The sequence below is a fragment of the Poecilia reticulata genome, chromosome 5 (genome assembly GCF_904066995.2).
Source record: "Poecilia reticulata chromosome 5, P_reticulata-male-v2, whole genome shotgun sequence".
Taxonomy (NCBI): Eukaryota; Metazoa; Chordata; class Actinopteri; order Cyprinodontiformes; family Poeciliidae; genus Poecilia; species Poecilia reticulata.
Genome location: NC_088834.1, coordinates 19,334,747 through 19,353,099, shown reverse-complemented (window position 1 = coordinate 19,353,099; position 18,353 = coordinate 19,334,747). Strand labels below are relative to the sequence as shown.

At 41.9% G+C, this 18,353-nt stretch overlaps 1 protein-coding gene across 1 annotated transcript; it reads left to right on the top strand.

The window, feature by feature from the left end:
* The first annotated feature begins 3,330 nt into the window (after positions 1-3,330).
* Positions 3,331-16,669, top strand: LOC103465352 (leucine-rich repeat neuronal protein 1-like). The gene is made up of 3 exons (XM_008410087.3): positions 3,331-3,440; positions 3,533-3,639; positions 13,611-16,669. Exon 3 carries the CDS (start codon positions 13,782-13,784, stop codon positions 15,924-15,926), a length of 2,145 nt encoding a protein of 714 aa, XP_008408309.1. The 5' UTR covers positions 3,331-3,440; positions 3,533-3,639; positions 13,611-13,781; the 3' UTR covers positions 15,927-16,669.
* Positions 16,670-18,353: the final 1,684 nt, after the last annotated feature.

The following is an 18,353-nucleotide window of genomic DNA, read 5'->3' as shown; positions in this document are numbered from 1 at the left end:
ATCTCTCGTAGCCTGCTTGTGCGTTGTGCCTCCTATTTGCTCAAAGCTCTGCCTCTGGAGCATCGGGTAAGACGATAAAAGAATCACTCACAGCTGAGCCAACAGCAGTGCCCCGCTACTGTTAATATGAAAGTGCATGCATCTACAGGAAGAGACTGGTAGATGGCGGCAAGAAACATTTCACTGAAGTTATTGCAGCCAAAGCGGGGATCAGTAGCTCAGAGAACATTACAGTTTTTTCTTCTGTCGTTTTCTCAGAAGCCGGCGAGGGCTTGATTTGAGCAAACGTCCAAAAGATGTTTGGGGAGCAAGAGCAACAGTTAACTAGTGAGAAGACGCCCATTCTCAACAAAACCCAGAGAGCAAACTCTCTCCAGTCTTTTCAGCAGTTGCTCTGATGAGCTACAGCTGAGGATAATCAAACCTGCCAGCTGTACCTGAGTAGAAAACAAGCACAGACACGCTCTGCTCCGCACACAGACCAGCAGAAATGACGGGGCCATTTTTGAATTGGGGGAAAAAAAAAAAAAAAAAAAAAAGTAATTAGCCAGTCTACTGAACCTCTGACTGGTCTTCAGTCTTTTGCAGCCTCAAACGGGTTTTGTTCCAGAAAAACAGTGTATTCAGATCCACCCATTATCTCATCAACTTGAACCAGCTTTCCTGTGCTGCTAAAGAAACACGTTCAGGGTTAGTTTTTCACCATTTTGAGTTGACTTCTAGCAAACTTCAAGCTGGACTTTCTCTTGTCCCCCCCCTGACGTTTTTTCAACAATCATACCAAACTTCCATTAAGTAAATGATGACCACTGGGCCCTTGGCTACTTCTCAGATTATTGCTGCACACATCCTGTGTTAGATCAAGACAATCAGGTCTTTGCAAATTTCCAGTTGTGGACAAAGACTGAACAATGAGCCACACTGAGAGCATGTGATATTGTTTTCTAAGCTACCACTGCTTTAAAGCTCTTCACAACTTCACTCCTGACCCGTGTGCCCATTGGAATATCAGAAGAAAATTGTTAAAATACAAATGCACACCCAGTCATCTCAGATTGTTATACGCTCTAAGTCTGAGGAGCCTTTCAGCAAAATAAATAAATAAATAAATAAAACACTGCACCAAAGCCTTCTCCTAAACACCGGATGTAAGCAATTAAATATAAACCTCCCTCCATGAAATTTACTGGAGCGTATTATGCTAAATTTATGATAATGCTGAAAGGTGCTGAGCCAGCCTAGTGCTGAGCTTCTCAGACAGCTTTCATTTGTATCAAGAGTGCATCAGATAGTCTGTGTCTAACGCCTGTCTACATTTCATCAGTTCTGCAGATTAGACACCGTGAACCATGCCGAACACGGACTCGGATTAGTGCGCGCGAAAATGCGTGCGTGCGTGCGTGCGTGCGGTTGTTGTGGGGGAACGTGGCGCCGCGCGCGCTCCGTCAACAGTGTTTGCCGGCGGCCTGGCAGAAGGCGGTGCTGGTTAAAATGGTGTAACTGCGATGTACAACAAGGTTGCAAATGTGCTGCTACATGTTTGCCCGCAGTCATCTTGTTCCAGTTGCACCAAGCTGCCAATTTGATCGAGAACATTTAATTAGCATCTACTGGATTCTACTTTAATCTCAGCGAGTCCAACTCCTTCCATGTCGAGCATGTGCTGCGAATAAACTGTGGGTGAACTCAGACGGAGACTTTCCTGCTAAAAGGCGGAGGAGGCGTTCATCAGCTCAGCTGCTGCAGAGAGGAGAGCGTCTCAGTGCGTCTTTATCTGCTTTTCACTGCGTGCTGTATTTTCATCCCACCATTCATCTTCTCGCTTCGTACTTTACATTCCACGCCAGTGTGACTGAAAACAAACGCTGCCAAAAAACAAAACCAAAAAAAAAAAAAAAAAAAAAAACACACACACAATACAAAGCTCGTCCGCAGCGCCACAACGCAAAGACTTGCAGAAGGTAAAGCGGAGGGCACACGTTTCTTCGTTCACTTTGTTTTTCCCCCCAGATGGCCATGTGGAAGGAGCTGTGTGATCAGAAATCTAATAAACCGGTGCGGATGTGCTGCATCGCCTCTCCCTGAGAGGGAGGAGTTGCCACGGCAACCACACCACAAGAGCTGCAGGTTAATGATGGGAAATTATGATTTTGCCAGCTGGAACACACACGCACGCACGCACGCACGCACGCACGCACAGTGAATGCTGAATCAACTGTATAAGGTCTTTGCTGTGGTCAAATTATAGCAGGCCCACCCTGCTGTTTTACCAAGATGCGATTTATACGTACTAAATATTTGCCGCAAAACATCCAGTGCTGAGAAAATGTCTTTGTCCCCCACTCCAGATTTCTTCTGCTTCTGTCTTTAATTGTGTCACTCTTAAATGTTCAGAGTGTTTCAGATCATCAAAGTTTTCTTGCTGACAGACATAAAGCTGGGCAGTTTACCCGTTTTTACAACTGCACCGGTTTCTTTTCATTTCCCTCCTCGCCTGTCAGATATATCAAGGCTGAATGTGTAAAAATCTACATACGTCATGCACGGAGTTCAGGAACCAGCTCAAACATTATCAGAGCAGCTGATTCCTGATTGCTTTGACTGGATCGAGAACTAGATGACACTGTAATTAGCTGTGTGAGCTGATGCTCAAAGTGCTGCATGGTAAATTTAGATAAAAATATGCACAGACAAGAGACAACTCTTAATGTCCTGTGCACATTTTATAATAAAGTCGTTATATGCTGCATTTAAATGTTTAAAAAAAAAAAAAAAAGGTAAGCATGTATTGACTTCAGAGTGAGGTTCATGATTGCCACAGAGGGAAAGCAGTCCATCTAAAGCCAGGTCCTAATGAGTGCGTGTGTCTGTTCTTCTTAGAGTGAGAAATATGCATGAGATCCACTTTGAAGTCCATTCCATCCCATAATAATTGCGAATCATTAAATAGCAGGTCATTAAATTTAGATCAAGTTTGGCCTCTTGGCGCCAGATGTCTGTTGATATCCTCCGCAGCATCCTCTTTCAAGCTTAAAGGAAAAAGAAGACAAAAAAAAATAAAATAAAAAAACATGTCAGTGATGTTGACCCGCTGCGCGAACCCAGCCTAAAAGTGAGCAGCTCGGAACCCGGGTCAGCCTGTCAGAGCGCTCAGAAAGTCAATGACTCCTTCATTTGCAACGCCACAGGGTGGGACGTTTGTTCCCATGGCAGCGGTGTCACAACAGATGGTGAGGTTCGGACTTAGCAGCGAGTGTCAGGCGGTTTTTAGTCCAGCTGACCTGCGCAGGGTGGGCGTGCAGGGAGGAGGAGGAGGAGGAGAAGGGAGGTGGGGGAAGGTGGGGGGGCATCTGTGCGTTTTCTGGAAACTGCTGGGGCATCGTTGTGTTTGCAACATCGTGCCTGAAGTGGGACGGATTTTGCTGCATCCACTTTTACAGGTTTTTTTTAAACGTTTTTTTTTTGTCATTTTTTGGGTTGTGTGTGTGTTTTGTTTTAAACCATCCCGACTATTTACTCTCCGAACCAGCAGCAACTGCACATTTCGCGCATCCTCCGTACGCCGTGGAGGCTGACTGGTGTCACATACAGTAGCCTGCAGCATTCCTGCGTATTTACAGAGGATACGGCGCTTCACAGGTGAGTGCCATCTGTTCGCTCTGTGCATGTGCTCAGATGTTTTTGTTCGGAACATTTTCTGCGTTTGTGAATTTCCTCTTGCTTTTTTTTTTTTTTTTTTTTTTTAAAGATAGACACTTGATTTATGCGTTTGGATAAGTGCACTGATCAGCAAAGCTGAAATCAAACAATAAGTCATTGTGTTTTAAAGCGAATGTCTATATTTATTTATATAAAAAAGGGGAAAAAAACACATTTTTACGCATGTATAATTGCGCATAATTTCTCAGCAACATGTGCGTCTGCTTGTTCTTGTAAATTTGAACACACAGTTTGTAATCATGCTGCGCCCTGTAGTGGATTCTTATTTCTCATTGTGCCGAGATGAGAAGAAGGAAACAAAGAAAAACGTGGAGCAAATCAGTGCGCTACGTTGGGGTGTAAAATGTTGGAGCTTGCCATAAAGAAAGAAAGAAAGAAAAAAAGCACAAATGATAGACTATGAGAGTGTGAGAATGCGTTTCCTCACAGCTCACTATCATTACCAGCATAGGTCCATCCATGCAGATAAACCACAGCATCAGTTCCCGGTGCAGAGCTCTGCTGGAACAGCTGTGCAGCAGCTTATCTCTTAGTAAAGAAGTCGGCAGATGTCAAATTCTGAGGCACAGAGGGAGCGGAAACTTAATAGAAATGTTGTTTATTCTGCAGAAGTTTGACAGAAATGTAGACGTTTGTATATTTTGGCTCACACTTTTCATTATAGAAGACTTTGATTGGTTCTAATTCCCCGAGAGGCACCTGTTACCAACATCAATACCATGGCTGTTTATTTTCCCCACATAGTCAAGAGTAGATGTGTCAGGCCAGCACATCAAGAGTTCGACTTTGCGTCCTGCTTTTTGTTGTTTTGTTTTTGACACAGCTGATGCAGATGTCACCCAGTGGCCCGGACTCACAATAGTTCACAAGGTTCTGCCACCTTCCCCCAGGCTGAGAGCTCACTGTTCTGTGACGTAGCTCCTCCGGCCGTGGGGAGGAGTGTGAGAAAATTCCCAAACAAAGACACAACCTGGTGTGTCTGAGTGTGTTTTGGATCGGAGCCATTGTGCGCAATAGGCCAAACTCTGCAGCATGTTCTCCTGTCTGGGTTCCCACAGCAGAGGAGAGGAGAGGCTGCAACAGGCTGACCTCCCCCCGGCTGAGAGGGAGAGCTTGGATGTGATTGATTTTTTTTGTTTGTTGTTGTTGTGAGGCTGACATCACTGATGTAGAAGTTTGTGTTTCTGTAACGATAAGTGAGACGTTTCTGGGTTTTTTAAAATTATTATTATTATTATTATTATTTTATTGACTTCTACAAGTTGAGGATTAGCAATATCAAACCTCTTTAGTAAAATCTACCAAAGTCACTCTGGCTACATTTTAGAACCTACGAAACCATATGGCATATTCTTCTTTTTCTGTTTGTTAAGAAATATTGTTTACAAAATCTACCTCTACACAAACAATCATACAGACACATACCTGTGGTGACATCACAAAAGGCAACTGAGTACGTGCATTTATATTGTTCTTGGGTTTTATTTTTACCCTTTGTTTGCATGTTTTAACTTGAATTTCCCAATCAAACGTGTTTACTTGTATTTTGACCATACCTTTTTCCCCAATGTGAGTTAACAGTTTGATTCTTGATCCTCTCGTGACGTCATCGGCACTCAAAGCAGCAGAACTTGCACAGATTTCTTCAGTGTGCTTTAAAAACAACTTGGTATGTTGGTATCTCCCGCTGTGCAATTCCATACTTCTGGGCTCTGCTTGCTTTGCCATTGTAGATTTTCCTTTATGAAATTGATCCAGAGAAATAGAGCTGAAAAGCATTGCAGGAATTGCAGTTGACATCACACCATCGATAGGTGCAATATCATAACCCGTTTTGAATGTGACATTTTAATCTAAGTGACATGCATGCAAGTTCTGCTTGCTTTAATATCTTTGGCTTCTTGGATAGGCTTTAAATGCCATCATTGCCCACACATGATGCATATTTTATAGTAGCTAAGATGATAAAACTCACACGAAGTGGTGAGGACAATAATGTGATTTAAAAAAAAAAGACAAATAGGGATTATTAAAATGTGGCTTAAGCATAGCAGAAATCATCAGTCCAGTATGCAGCAATATCATTGCACTTACATGGTTTCCTGATTTTGTGCAATTCTTCTGCATTGCATTGTTTCGTCTTAGGCACGACTAATGCACGTTTTTGATTAAGTTTTAAAGATGGATGATCAGTTATGAGCTGATGTCAAGGCTAACACTGAGCCAAGCTAACTTTACATAGTTTGTCACATTTTTCTGTTTATTTTTATTTATTTATTTTTTTACTGTATATAGTTATTTAATAAAGATAGATTTCACCAAATTCCCCCTTCAAAATTAATTATTTGCGTTATGTATAGCAGCAACGAATAATGTGCAATTATAGGTAAATTTAGAAAATACGGTCATGTGGCCCAAATGTGTTGATTTGAAACTGAAATACAACTCATGTGTAAGTCTGAAAAAAGTCACTTCTGTACGCCTCTTGTTATGTGATCAAAGCAAATTTATTCTTTTTTTTCTGCAAAAGTACTTTTCAAAAATGTTTTATTTTGTGAAACCCAGAAATGGAAATCCATATTTTAATACCCGTGTTTTTTTTAGTGTTACTGTGGTTTTGTTAATGACAACAAAAAACACATCACTTGATAGTTTCTTTATTGGTAAGCTTTACATCTGAAGTAAAATGCTTGGTAAAAGCATGAAAGTCATGAAAAAGCATGACTTTCATGCTCTTGGATGATCTATTGTACACTGGCTGATTACCTCCATGCATACTAACTCTGCCTGGATCCTCCAGAGACTGGAAACCGGCACTGTAGCATGATTGATCAGTGCAACTCTGACAACATATTGAGTATTCACAGACATTGTGACTGAAAAGGGACCTTTAAAGTGGGTGGAGAGGATGAGGGCAAGAAAGTGAAGAGAAAAAAAAAAGATTAAAGCCAGAGAAGGAAAAATTGTGTCAAGATCCATCTTGGATCCGCGGGGAAATAAGGCGACCATATGGATTTGCAGTAAATAGAAAATCCTGAGACAATTTGCTGCCCTGCAACTTTTAAACCTCAGCGGAGTCTTGAGAGGCTTTGTTCAAGTTTGCGGGATAATTTGTTCCCTTTCACTACAAATACAGCTAGAGGACTTTCTTTGTCGTTCTTCCTTCAGTTAATCACTTTCGTTCTCGCGACCTTCCGGCTGAAATAGAGCTCTCCCATCCTTCTTCTTTTTTTTTCTGACAGAGTGGACACGCGTCCGTCTCCTCCTCCTCGGCTTTGTGCCTCCGCTATCAGCAGCTGCAGCAAAGCCGTCTGTGATGTGAAGTGAGACGCCTGCATACTAATGGAGCAGAAGCAGGCTACTGCCCAGGCAGGGCAGCAAGGAACATCATGGAATGTTTTTTTGTTTTTTTTTTTACTTCTTCGCTGTAATTTATTGTCATGTAACCACAGCTGAAAAATACGGCACCTTCTGAAAGACCCTGCGACATTTACTGGTTTGGGTCTCGATGTGTTTTGCGCGAGTACTGCTGCAAGTCACCTTCTTGCAGAAGTGATGGCACCATATGAGCTCCTCATGTCAGCTTCTTATTTGGTTACCAAACATTAAAGCCGGTGGCATAGCTGTTACCATGACAATGTCAGGCCTGGGAGCTGCTGATTCACTTTCACTTAGCACCCAGTATGACAACAAACCCCAGAAACAGATGGGAGAAAGCTTGCTCCTCCTGTGAGGAATATTAAGTGCCGTCATCCCAGGTCTCCCCTGCCTGTGTTGGTGTAGTTTGATTGTTGCTGTGTTGTGTCTGGGCTCCGCACAGAAGGTTTTTCTACTCTGATCCTTCAATCTGAACAGAAGTGCTTCTGGGTCTGACAGCAGGTCCAGAGCTTCTCCAGTCTCTCTGATTGTTCCTGCTCTCTGTATTGTTAAGCAGACCTCTGAGTCGCCCCGTTGCCTGATAACTGTGTTTATCAGATGCAGCATGTTATGAAGCAGACGGGCCTCATTAGCGTCTCCCGCAATCGTATTCTGCTGTCCTTGTTATGAGCCTCGTTGCAACAGCATGGCAGCAGGCCTGAACTGAGCACAAATATTACCTGCAAAGAACCTCGGAAAATTATTCACATCCTTTGGACATAATTTGTCATATTGCAAAGACAAACTGTGATTTTTATAAAAAAAATTTTTAGCTGGAAGGAAAGTATCGCATGTTTTTTTAAATACATTTTTACAAATATAAATGTGAAAGCTATGGAGCTCATTTGTAGTTCGCTACTCTACTCTGAGGCCCCTAAATGAAACTGAGTGCAATTTGTAAAAGTCATAATTTATCTAGTTAGTGAACAGGTGGCTCTCAGCGGTTTACTTGAGAACATTTGTGATCGACCGGCATCACAAAGACAAAGAGACACGTCAAACAGGTCAGATAAAATGTTGTGGAGAAGTTTTAAAGTAAGGCTATAAAATCTTATCTAAATAAATGTAGCACATCTCCAAACCTACCAAAACCTGAACTGACAGGCTGGGGAAAGTTAGCATTAATGGTAAACAAACGGAACTGCTTTTCTTGTCATACCAACCTCTTAAGTCGTTACTTTGACTTTATCAAAGTAATTCAGCCATCGCAGCACACACGTTTATACACTAATGCAAAGATCAGTGGGCAAGATGGGGTACAGTGTCCTGCTCAGGGTTACGCTAATATGGTGCAAGGGGAAACTGGAATTTATTCCCCCAACTTTTGGATTTCCATACAACCATTCCCCCTACTGAGAACCAGCCAAGCATCCAGTGGAGGTGATGATGGAGGAATCTGTCAACAGGACCTTCAGTTGTGCACTCCACAAATCTGACTTTTTATGAAACGGCAAGTAAGAAGAAACTCTTAAAAAGTTTGTGTTTTCACAAAACAAAGAAACAAAAGAAAACATGTAAAAGAAGGTTTATCTGTTCATATGAGACTAAAGGCCAAAACACTCAGCATGAAGCTAAAACTGCTCATAACACCGAACACACTGTCATGATGGGAGGGTGTTTTTTTTTCACTAGTAAAAGAAAACCTGATCAAATTTGACGTAAAATGGATGGAGCTCAGTGGCGTGATTTATCGATGCATATTCATTGGTTAGAATGGCCCAGTCAAAGTCCAGACCTAAACCTAAATCAGAATCTGTGGCCAGAATTGAAAATTGATTACCACAGACAATTTCCATTCAGATAGACTAAACATTAACTATTTTTTTTAAGAATAGAAAAATGTAGACCTGCTCATGAATACTTGAAACTGTTCTTGCAGCACTGAACTTTTGATTCCGAACGTTTGAACACAAATGCACATAAATTATTTTTGGATTTTTATGGCATAAGTAGAAGTTTGTGGCAGAATAGAAAAATGCATTACTTCTGCTTGACACTGTGTAGAAGTAGCTGTAGACAGATGCATGCAAACTCTACCATGGATAATGTATTTGTAGAGTTAAACTTCTCAGGGATTTGGTGAGAAAAGGAGATAAATCTCGCTGCTGAGCTTCCTGCTCGCACTGTCAATTGGATAATACCGACAGGAACTGTTGGAGGATTTTTCTGCCTTTTCTTTTTTTTTTTTTTTTAAGGATTCTGTGTGCAGTCGCATGCCAAAGTGACTCAGAGAAGGCAGTGTACTTCTTGAGAAGTGTAGATAATGGTGTCGTGTTGATGCCAACATAATGTGCACGGGATGAAAGATGATGCAGATTTCCCTGACTCCTGTGCCGGAACATATCTGGTGTGACTCCGGTACTATTCCTGCTAGTGTACTCAGTAACCTTCCTTCGAGTTTATAAATGTACCGTCCATGTTCACTGATGTTGTAAAGATGTAGGGAGTCTTTTGTAATTTTGTAAGCCAAAGGTAATGTAGAGGCAGGGAGCCACTCTCAGCGGAGCTGTCTGTGGTGTCTAAGTGTGCACAGGAGGGCATCTGAGAGAGAATTTGTGCACTGCAGTGATTATCAAACAGCCCCTCAGTGAAAACAACCATATGTGCTAAGCAAACCTTCCTGCAGTCAATAAGGTCAAAACATAGCGCAGTGAGGGATCCCTGGGAGCAGATGCAGACCCCCACAGTTCTACCAGCCTGCCAAAAGAACCTGCTGCCAGGTGTCTGAGTTTTATTGCTTCCGATTGAAAGCGGGGATTAATCTGCCTGCCTCTTCGGATTTAATATCTGAGCAGCGCAACACATGCAGAAAGGGAGGACGAGATAAAGTCATCTGAACGGGAAAAAATTGCGTATGAAAGCGCTATATTTATGGGTAATTAAGATAAATAACACATGGCTGGATCATCTGGAAAACTGGATGATGGGCAATTAAAACAGAGGTGGGTGGTACGTCGGAAGAAATAATTCTTAATCAAAAACCCGACAGAGAAATGAAAGAGGAGCCGAAGGTGCCATTAAGTCCTACTGAGGGAATTAGCTCAGTTTGTTTGTGACTGGGTCTCTGCAGAGTCCAGCCGCCGACAGCAGGCATCACTCTCACTCAGAAAAATGGCAGCGCAGCTAAAATAAGACCCGAATATTTGTGCTGGTTGTTTTACCATGGCAACATTTTTCTGTAGAGCAAGTGTTGTTCCTTTGTGTAACTCTCGGGCTGCTTTTGGACATCTGTTCATTCAAACGTGCAGGAGAACCGTTTGTGAAGAGCAGCCAATAAATCACTCCAGAGCACATGGATGAGGAAAACAATCTGTGTTTTCTTCATCAGAATATCAGTAGGAGCTTTTGACAGGAAGCTATAATCAACATTCTCCTGAGCCTGTTTGGAATAGAAGCATGGTCCATCATCAATGTTTGAAATTAAATGTGCTCAGATTTATATATATATATTTTGCACATTCTTCTGCAAATGTGCAAGAAGAATGTGCACTCGGTGTATTATTTTTTGCTCTGTTAAATATTTGTGATAAAATAAATGTTTCCACATGCAAACATTTTGGCTCTTCAAGACACTGAAGCTCAGTGGTCAGAAACGAAGCTTGAAATAAAAGGAGGTTACAACAGGAGCTCAAAAAATAGCTTTGTAGTTGATCATAGCATTGGAGGAACAAACAACCTGCTGTTTATGTTTATGATAAAGCTAATTTGTTGCCTTATTCTGCACTGTTGTATACCCATCTACTTATTTATTAGTTAATTTTTCTTTGTAGTTACGTATTTTTCAGAAATGATGGAGATGCATAGTCATTGAAGCACTCTTATGATTTAATCTAATTGTATATTATTTTTTTGAAACTGTTTGCATGTGTTTTTGCTTCTGAATCCGCCTTTAGGCGTGTTAAAATATGACTCTGGTTTCAAGCAAAATAACCCACTGCTGCTGGATAATAGTCATTCAGGTGGCATAATTAAATTTCTCTATGGTAGACTATGATTAGATCATAGAAAATTACTTTAAACCACCAGGTGTCAAAGCGGTAATGAAACATCGAATGGCTGGTAGAAACTGACAGATGGCCAGTAGGTGAGCGTCTGAGTTAACTGAAGACAATCATGTCTTCAGTCATGATCGCAGGACTTCAGCTGTTTTCTGTGCTTTTAAGAACCAACACCCTCAGTAATGTGGCCCAGCCAGATCCAGCCATAACTTTGGTGTCAGATTGCTCAGCAGCGATTTTGACTTACCATTTTGTAAAAAAAAAAAGAAAAAAAAAGCTGCTATCTGAGGTTTAGGACGTGTGCTGCACCCAGACCCTCCTTGTTGTCATGTTTTTAATGGATGTTAGTATCTTGTTTCTTGACAAATGGAGATGTCAGAATCTCGTTGACCTCTCCATAACTGACTGCTTTTCTGGCAGAAAGAGATGATGACTTGCTGCACTCAGTCCTGTTTCTCTGTAGAGCAGCAGTCACCAAATTATTTTTAGTCTTCTTCACCCACTCCATCCCAAGGTGCTACAAGCTGAGCCAAGCGTCTGTTATTCCACAACATTTTGTGGAAAAGATTTGTTACTCTTGAAAGTTTTCTGTGTTTTCGGGAGATCTCTGGGGGAGATCTATTACATTTTGGAGGGGTGGTGCATTGTGAAGACCCTACATCCCCTACATCCCCACATAACCCTCCATCGTGCCTTACCAAAGTATTCACACCCCCTTTTTTGTCACATTACAACCCAAAACTTCACTGTGTTCTTAGGGATTTTATGTGATATTCCAACACAGAGCAGCTGATGCTTGTCAAGTGGGAGAAAAAGGGAATCTTAAAAGAATATACATCAAAGGAAGGTTTTTGGATAGTTACAGTTGCATATTTTTTGGGAGTTGCATCTGTTCTAACCATGCACACCTACAGTGGAACCTTTGAAAATTTTTTCTTTTGGAAAAGGTCAGTTTCAGTCAGCCTGGATGCAGAACATCTAAAAGCATCAAAACTCAAGTCTTGCAACAGAGTTTTACTTCCTCATCCGCTGCTGAAGAAAAGCATCTCCATAGCACAGGGGTGCCACAACACAGCTGCATCAAGTTGCTGAATTCCCTCATCAGTATGTCATTCAGCTCTGCAAAGGCCTCCTGACGTGCATTTATTTGATTCAGGAGAGTTAGAGAAGGGCCGCATTTAAAGCTGCAGCACAGCAGCTCTCAAACACTGGACCTGAGTACACCTTGGTACAGCCGCCATAGCGTGACAGTCAGGTTGAGATTATAGTTTCGTCAAAGAGAGATTTTTAAAGGTTGTGATGCTGTTTTATGCAGCATTAGAAAGTTCTCTGCAACTCCTTGGCTTTCTGATACCCCTGCAGAACACCTAGATTTATACTAGTATAAAATTACACATGCATTGATCAAATTTACAATTTAGATTAAATCCTAAGGCCATTCATTGCACTGGACTGAATTTTTTACTTGAAGGCGTCAGACTAAAGGGGATTGAGTATAAATGCCTAAAACTTTTTCATATGTGCTTATTTTTAAGATCTTTTTTTCTTTTTCTTCCACTTTATTATGCAATGGTAGCCTTGTGTGGGTCGTAAGATTTTGGTTGCAGCATGAAAAAATGTGAGAAACTTTAAGGGGTATATATACTTTTGCAACGTACTAAATGAAGAATTAGTTGTGGAAATAAGATCCACAGATAGGTAAAGTTAAACTACAATGTTTTGTGTCCTTTAAGTGAACATTTCTTCAGCTGAAGGTACCCTATCCTACCCCCTTGACAGATCTAGGTAGCGTAGTACTGACAAATGAACACAAAAATGTAGGATTAGAAAAACATCTCTGAAGAATAATGGCTGCAATGTTGCATCATTTTCACTTCTCCTTATTTTAGAACCTGAACATGTACCCAAAGGGCTATAGGTGATGTCATAAACTGGTAAAGAGATATTCATTTAATAAATCTCTGAGTTTCTTTCAAAAATCTCTGCCTTTCTCCTAATCAACCACAACCACATCTATGTGGCTGTGGTTGATTAAAAGTCCCCAAACCCCCTGCTTTTTAAGCTTGTTGCATAATGGGGTCACAGCCAGGGCTGCAGGCTGTGTCCCCCCCCCCCCTCCCCACACACACATGCGCGCACACACACTTGTTCAAGCAGATAACCGATACTAAGCTGGTATGAATACAATCAAATCAAACGAGAGAGAGAGAGAAAAAAAACTTGTTCTGAATCTCCAAGGAGACAAACTCATCAAGGAAGCTAAAATTAAACAGATTATCTTGGATACTGTCAAACAAACCAATGCTAGATACATGCTGCCTCATTATGTTTGGTAAATAGAAGATGGTAAAACCAAAGCTGTGGTAAGACATAATGAATATTCAACTCATGCTTTCTTAGATTTTTACTTTATTTAATCTCTGTTTTATTGCCGTCACTTAATTATTTTTGCTTTCTTTTTTTTTTCTTTTTTAGGTTAGGAGTGACCTTTCTTTACCAACTCGTCCATCTGGCTCAGGAATCACCGTACTGAACCTACAGCAACTATAACAGCAGCAAAGTACACTGATGTTTGTGAGGCGTTCCTTCATACCCTTCTTGCAAACACTGCTTCTCTACTAAGCCCTCTTAGAGAGAGTAGCCAACATGGCAATCGGCTCTCAGCTTTGGCCACCTCCGGTCTTGCTGTGCATGGGATTTCTTCTTGCCTGTCTGTCACCAGTGCGCAGCAAAGAATGCCCACGTTTGTGTGTGTGCGAGATCCGCCCCTGGTTTACCCCCCAGTCAACATACAAGGAGGCAACGACAGTGGACTGCAATGACTTGAGACTGACACACATCCCCACAAACCTGTCAGCAGACACGCAGGTGTTGCTGCTGCAAAGCAACGTCATCTCTCGCACCATTGGAGAGCTACAGGTCCTGGTGAACCTGACGGAGCTGGATCTGTCCCAGAACAACTTTACCAATGTCGAAGCTGTGGGTCTGAGAAACATGAATCATCTGACTACTCTGCATCTGGAGGAGAACCAGATCAAAGAGTTGCCAGATCACTGCTTGGGAAACCTCTCCAGTCTCCAGGAACTCTACATTAACCACAACCAGATAAGCTCCATCTCCCCCTACGCATTTTCAGGCCTACGCAGTCTGTTGCGGCTCCACCTCAACTCAAACAGGCTCCATGTGATAGACAGCCGCTGGTTTGAGGAAACTCCTAACCTTGAGATCCTCATGATTGGGGAAAACCCAGTTATTGGCCTTCTGGATATGAACTTTACGCCACTGGGAAGGTTGAGAAGTCTGGTTCTGGCTGGGATGGACCTCACTGATGTTCCACCAAATGCATTTGTGGGCTTGGACAATTTGGAGAGCATATCATTCTATGACAACAAACTGGTCAGAATCCCCCAATTGGCCCTGCAAAAAGTTCCCAACTTGAAATTCCTGGATTTGAACAAAAATCCGGTTAAAAAAATTCAGGAAGGCGACTTCAGAAACATGCTAAGCCTTAAGGAGCTGGGCATCAACAACATGATGGAGTTAGTGTCCATTGATCGCTACGCTTTGGACAACCTGCCAGAACTGACGAAACTAGAGGCTACCAACAACCCAAAGCTTTCTTATATCCACAGATTAGCATTTAGGGACATGCCCTCTTTGGAGAGTCTGATGCTCAACAATAATGCCCTGACTGCCCTTTATCAGCACATTGTGGAGGTGCTGCCAAACCTACGGGAGGTCAGCATTCACAGCAATCCACTGCGCTGCGACTGTGTGATTCAGTGGATGAGTTCGAACAGATCCACAGTGCGGTTTATGGAGCCTCTGGCCATGCTCTGCACCACCCCAACAGAACTCAGAGGCCAACGAGTCCGAGAGATGAGGCTGCTGGACTCCACAGAGCAGTGTCTTCCCCTCATTTCCCATGACACTTTCCCCAGCCACCTGAACCTCGAGCTAGGAATGAGCGTCAGCCTAGACTGTCGGGCAATGGCTGAACCAGAACCTGAAATTTACTGGGTGACCCCTCTTGGAGCCAAAATCACAACCGACACCATGTCAGAGCGGTACCACCTAAGCAGCGAGGGGACTCTCCGGCTGTCTCACGTGCAAGTGGAAGACTCTGGCCGGTACACCTGCGTGGCACAGAACCCAGAAGGTGCCGACACGTGGGTCTCCACAGTCCGTGTAAACGGGACCCTGCTCGACAGCACTCAGGTGATGAAGATCTACGTCAAGCAGACGGAGTCCCATTCCATTCTGGTCTCCTGGAAAGTCAACTCAAACGTCCTGTCCTCCAACCTGAAATGGGCCTCTGCCACCATGAAAATCGACAACCCCCACATCACGTACACGGCCCGCGTGCCCGTAGACGTCCACGAGTACAACCTCACACACCTTCAGCCTGCCACGGAGTATGAAGTATGCCTCACGGTTTCCAACATCCACTTGCAGACACACAAGTCCTGCGTCAATGTCACAACACAGGGCACCACCTTCGCACTGGACCTGTCGGACCAGCACCCGAGCGTGGCTGTGCTGGCGGTCATGTCGACGGCCCTGGCCTTCCTCAGCCTTGCCACTGTGGGTGTCTACGTGGCCCGCAGGTGGAAGAGGAAAAACTACCACCACTCGCTGAAGAAGTACATGCTGAAGACCTCTTCCATCCCTCTTAACGAGCTCTACCCTCCGCTTATTAACCTGTGGGAGGCTGATGGAGAGAAGGACAAAGACAGCACAGAGGGGAAACCGTCCCCAGTCGACACCACACGCAGTTATTATATGTGGTGAGGGTATTCTTAATGAGGCTTAGCGCCTCTCTAGCAGCACAATAAGACACTCTTTTGCCATTTTGGTGCAAAAGTAAAATAAGGTTGCAAGTGTTTTTTGTATTTTTGGCTTTGCTATTAAGAGGCAGAGTGATCGAGTGAAGGATTTATATTAGTACAGCGTATCGCCTTTGTTTTATCTATATCACTGTTTGTTCTTTACTCTCCAAGACGGCAGCTGTATTTAGCCTCCAGGTTGTCATAGTTGCTCTGCTCTGTTTCTGTGGTGCATTTTGAACTCACATTGTTTTTGAGTTGATCATACAGCAGCAGGGGGTTGAGCTATTTGTAGGAATAAGTTGTTATTTTTTTGTTTTGTAAAACAGTTAATCTGTTGTGCACTGATAGATAAAGAGGTTTTATGAGAACTTCAATTAAAAGCTGACTGCAGGGTTTAGACTCGGTAAACTGTCTAATGGATGTTAGCGGTTGTGCAGTAATGTTGTATCAACTATGAATTTGAACCTTTTGATTTTCGCTGTGACAAAGTAGGACTTTAGTTTGCTAAACGTGTAACACTAATAATTCTAGAAATAAATGTTTCTTTTGGAATTTTCTCAATAAGGTGCACTAGAATTTTTTTTTGACATTTTTCTCCATTTACTTATGCTTTAGACTAGAGTTTTTGTTTACTAATTGCTTAGTCTATCATCCCCACATGTAATATGTAAACTTACTGACAAATAAAGATTTTGTTCTTTTGCAGATGTTTGGGAGTTCTTCGCCAGTTTTCTGTCCCAACCCGATCTTAAGGTTTAACACCAAGTTTCCCCATTGTAATATAGCTATTGGTTTTATGACGGATTCTGTATTGCTCTGAAGGAAGCTACTTTACTTGCTACACTGATCCATTTTAATAGTCAAAGCTCAAACTATATTAGTTCGGCACATAGATCAGCTACACAGACAGGGTCAGGGTTCCTGTGGTATCATCGAAAGTGGATAAGTATGGAAAAAAGAAAACAAGAGGATGGAAAAACCTATCGGAGGGGCTGCCCTGTTGCCTTTCTCACAACGTGGCCGGCAGTGGACGAAGCAAGAAGGTCCTGTGTTCGAATCCTTAACAGAACCATTCTGCATGAGTGGGTCCTAACGCCAAAAATATGAGTCATAGGTGCCCTGGCCACTCAAAGCTACCCTTAGATCCACTGCTGTTGTCTCATTTTTTGATATGAAGATTTTGGCTAAAAGTCTAATTTGATCCAAAGACTTTAAATCATTTATGTCAAGAAATATCTTAATCCAGTATTTAGCACTGCTTTACAGCTTAATTATAATTAAAGGTGTGAGATATTACCTTAATGAATATTTGCCACAATGACATGTATTTTCAGAAAGCCGATCGACTGTTCACCAATTATTAAGCGCTTGAAGCTAATGTTTGTCTGAATAAATTAAAATGATAAACCACTCGTCTTAGAGGTTAAATTCAATAAGCAAAACTCATTAATTACATTTATTTATTGCAGTGGTATATTTAAAACTTTTATTTCTGTTAATTTTGACAGCTTCCAACTAATAAAAATCAAAAATAAAGGTCTTACATAAGACAACTAAAAATGTTAACATAGAAAGACTCAGTTGGTTGAGACAGATGGCCTTTCACACTGAGCCTGGTTCTGATGGAGGGTTTCCTCTCCACATGATAAACAGAAATGAAATGTTACCCACAGAAACCCGTCCACCAAACATATATGCACCAAACACTTCGTTTATAGTGCCAGCTTTATTTTGGCGTCTCTCAGCTTCTTCTTGACCAAGGAGTTTTTTTCCCCTGTCCTCCACTTTATTAATAACTTTGGTCAGGCATTGGTACTTTTGGATGCCCCACGGTCTGCTGAAAAATAAAATTTCAGAATAGCTTCTCAGGATGAAGTTCTCCAAAATGTCTTAATTCAATGAAGCTCTGATGTTGGACTGAGTCTCAATTTAGAAAGTCATGTTTTATATAGTAGTCTAACTATCTGGGCAACTGATTTCTTTTTTGTTTGCATTAGCTGTAAGCAATAGTCATCAGAACCCCCCCCCCCAGAAATAAATAATATACACACATATCACTGTGTGTAATGTACATAAGTTTTATTTAAACTGATTTGCTAAAGTAATAATAATAAACATTGATTTCAATTTAATATCAAGCACCCGCATGTTAAAAATGCTCTAACAATTAGCTACTCAGCCCAGAAGATTTGGACAGCTTGAGTTTGTGGGTGGAACAGTAGATACATATGTAGAGCTACTGCCCCCTAGAGGTTTATATTTGTAATGCATAAAAAAGGACAATCTTACAAAACCCAAAATCAAGACAAAATGTCATTTTTCTGATGAGAATTTTTTATCATGACCTCTTTGCAAACCTTAGAAAGAGACAAAAAATAAGTTCTTGTAA

Coding starts and splice junctions, on each gene's coding strand:
- LOC103465352 (XM_008410087.3), top strand. CDS start 13,782: ATGGCAATCGGCTCTCAGCTTTGGCCACCTCCGGTCTTGCTGTGCATG.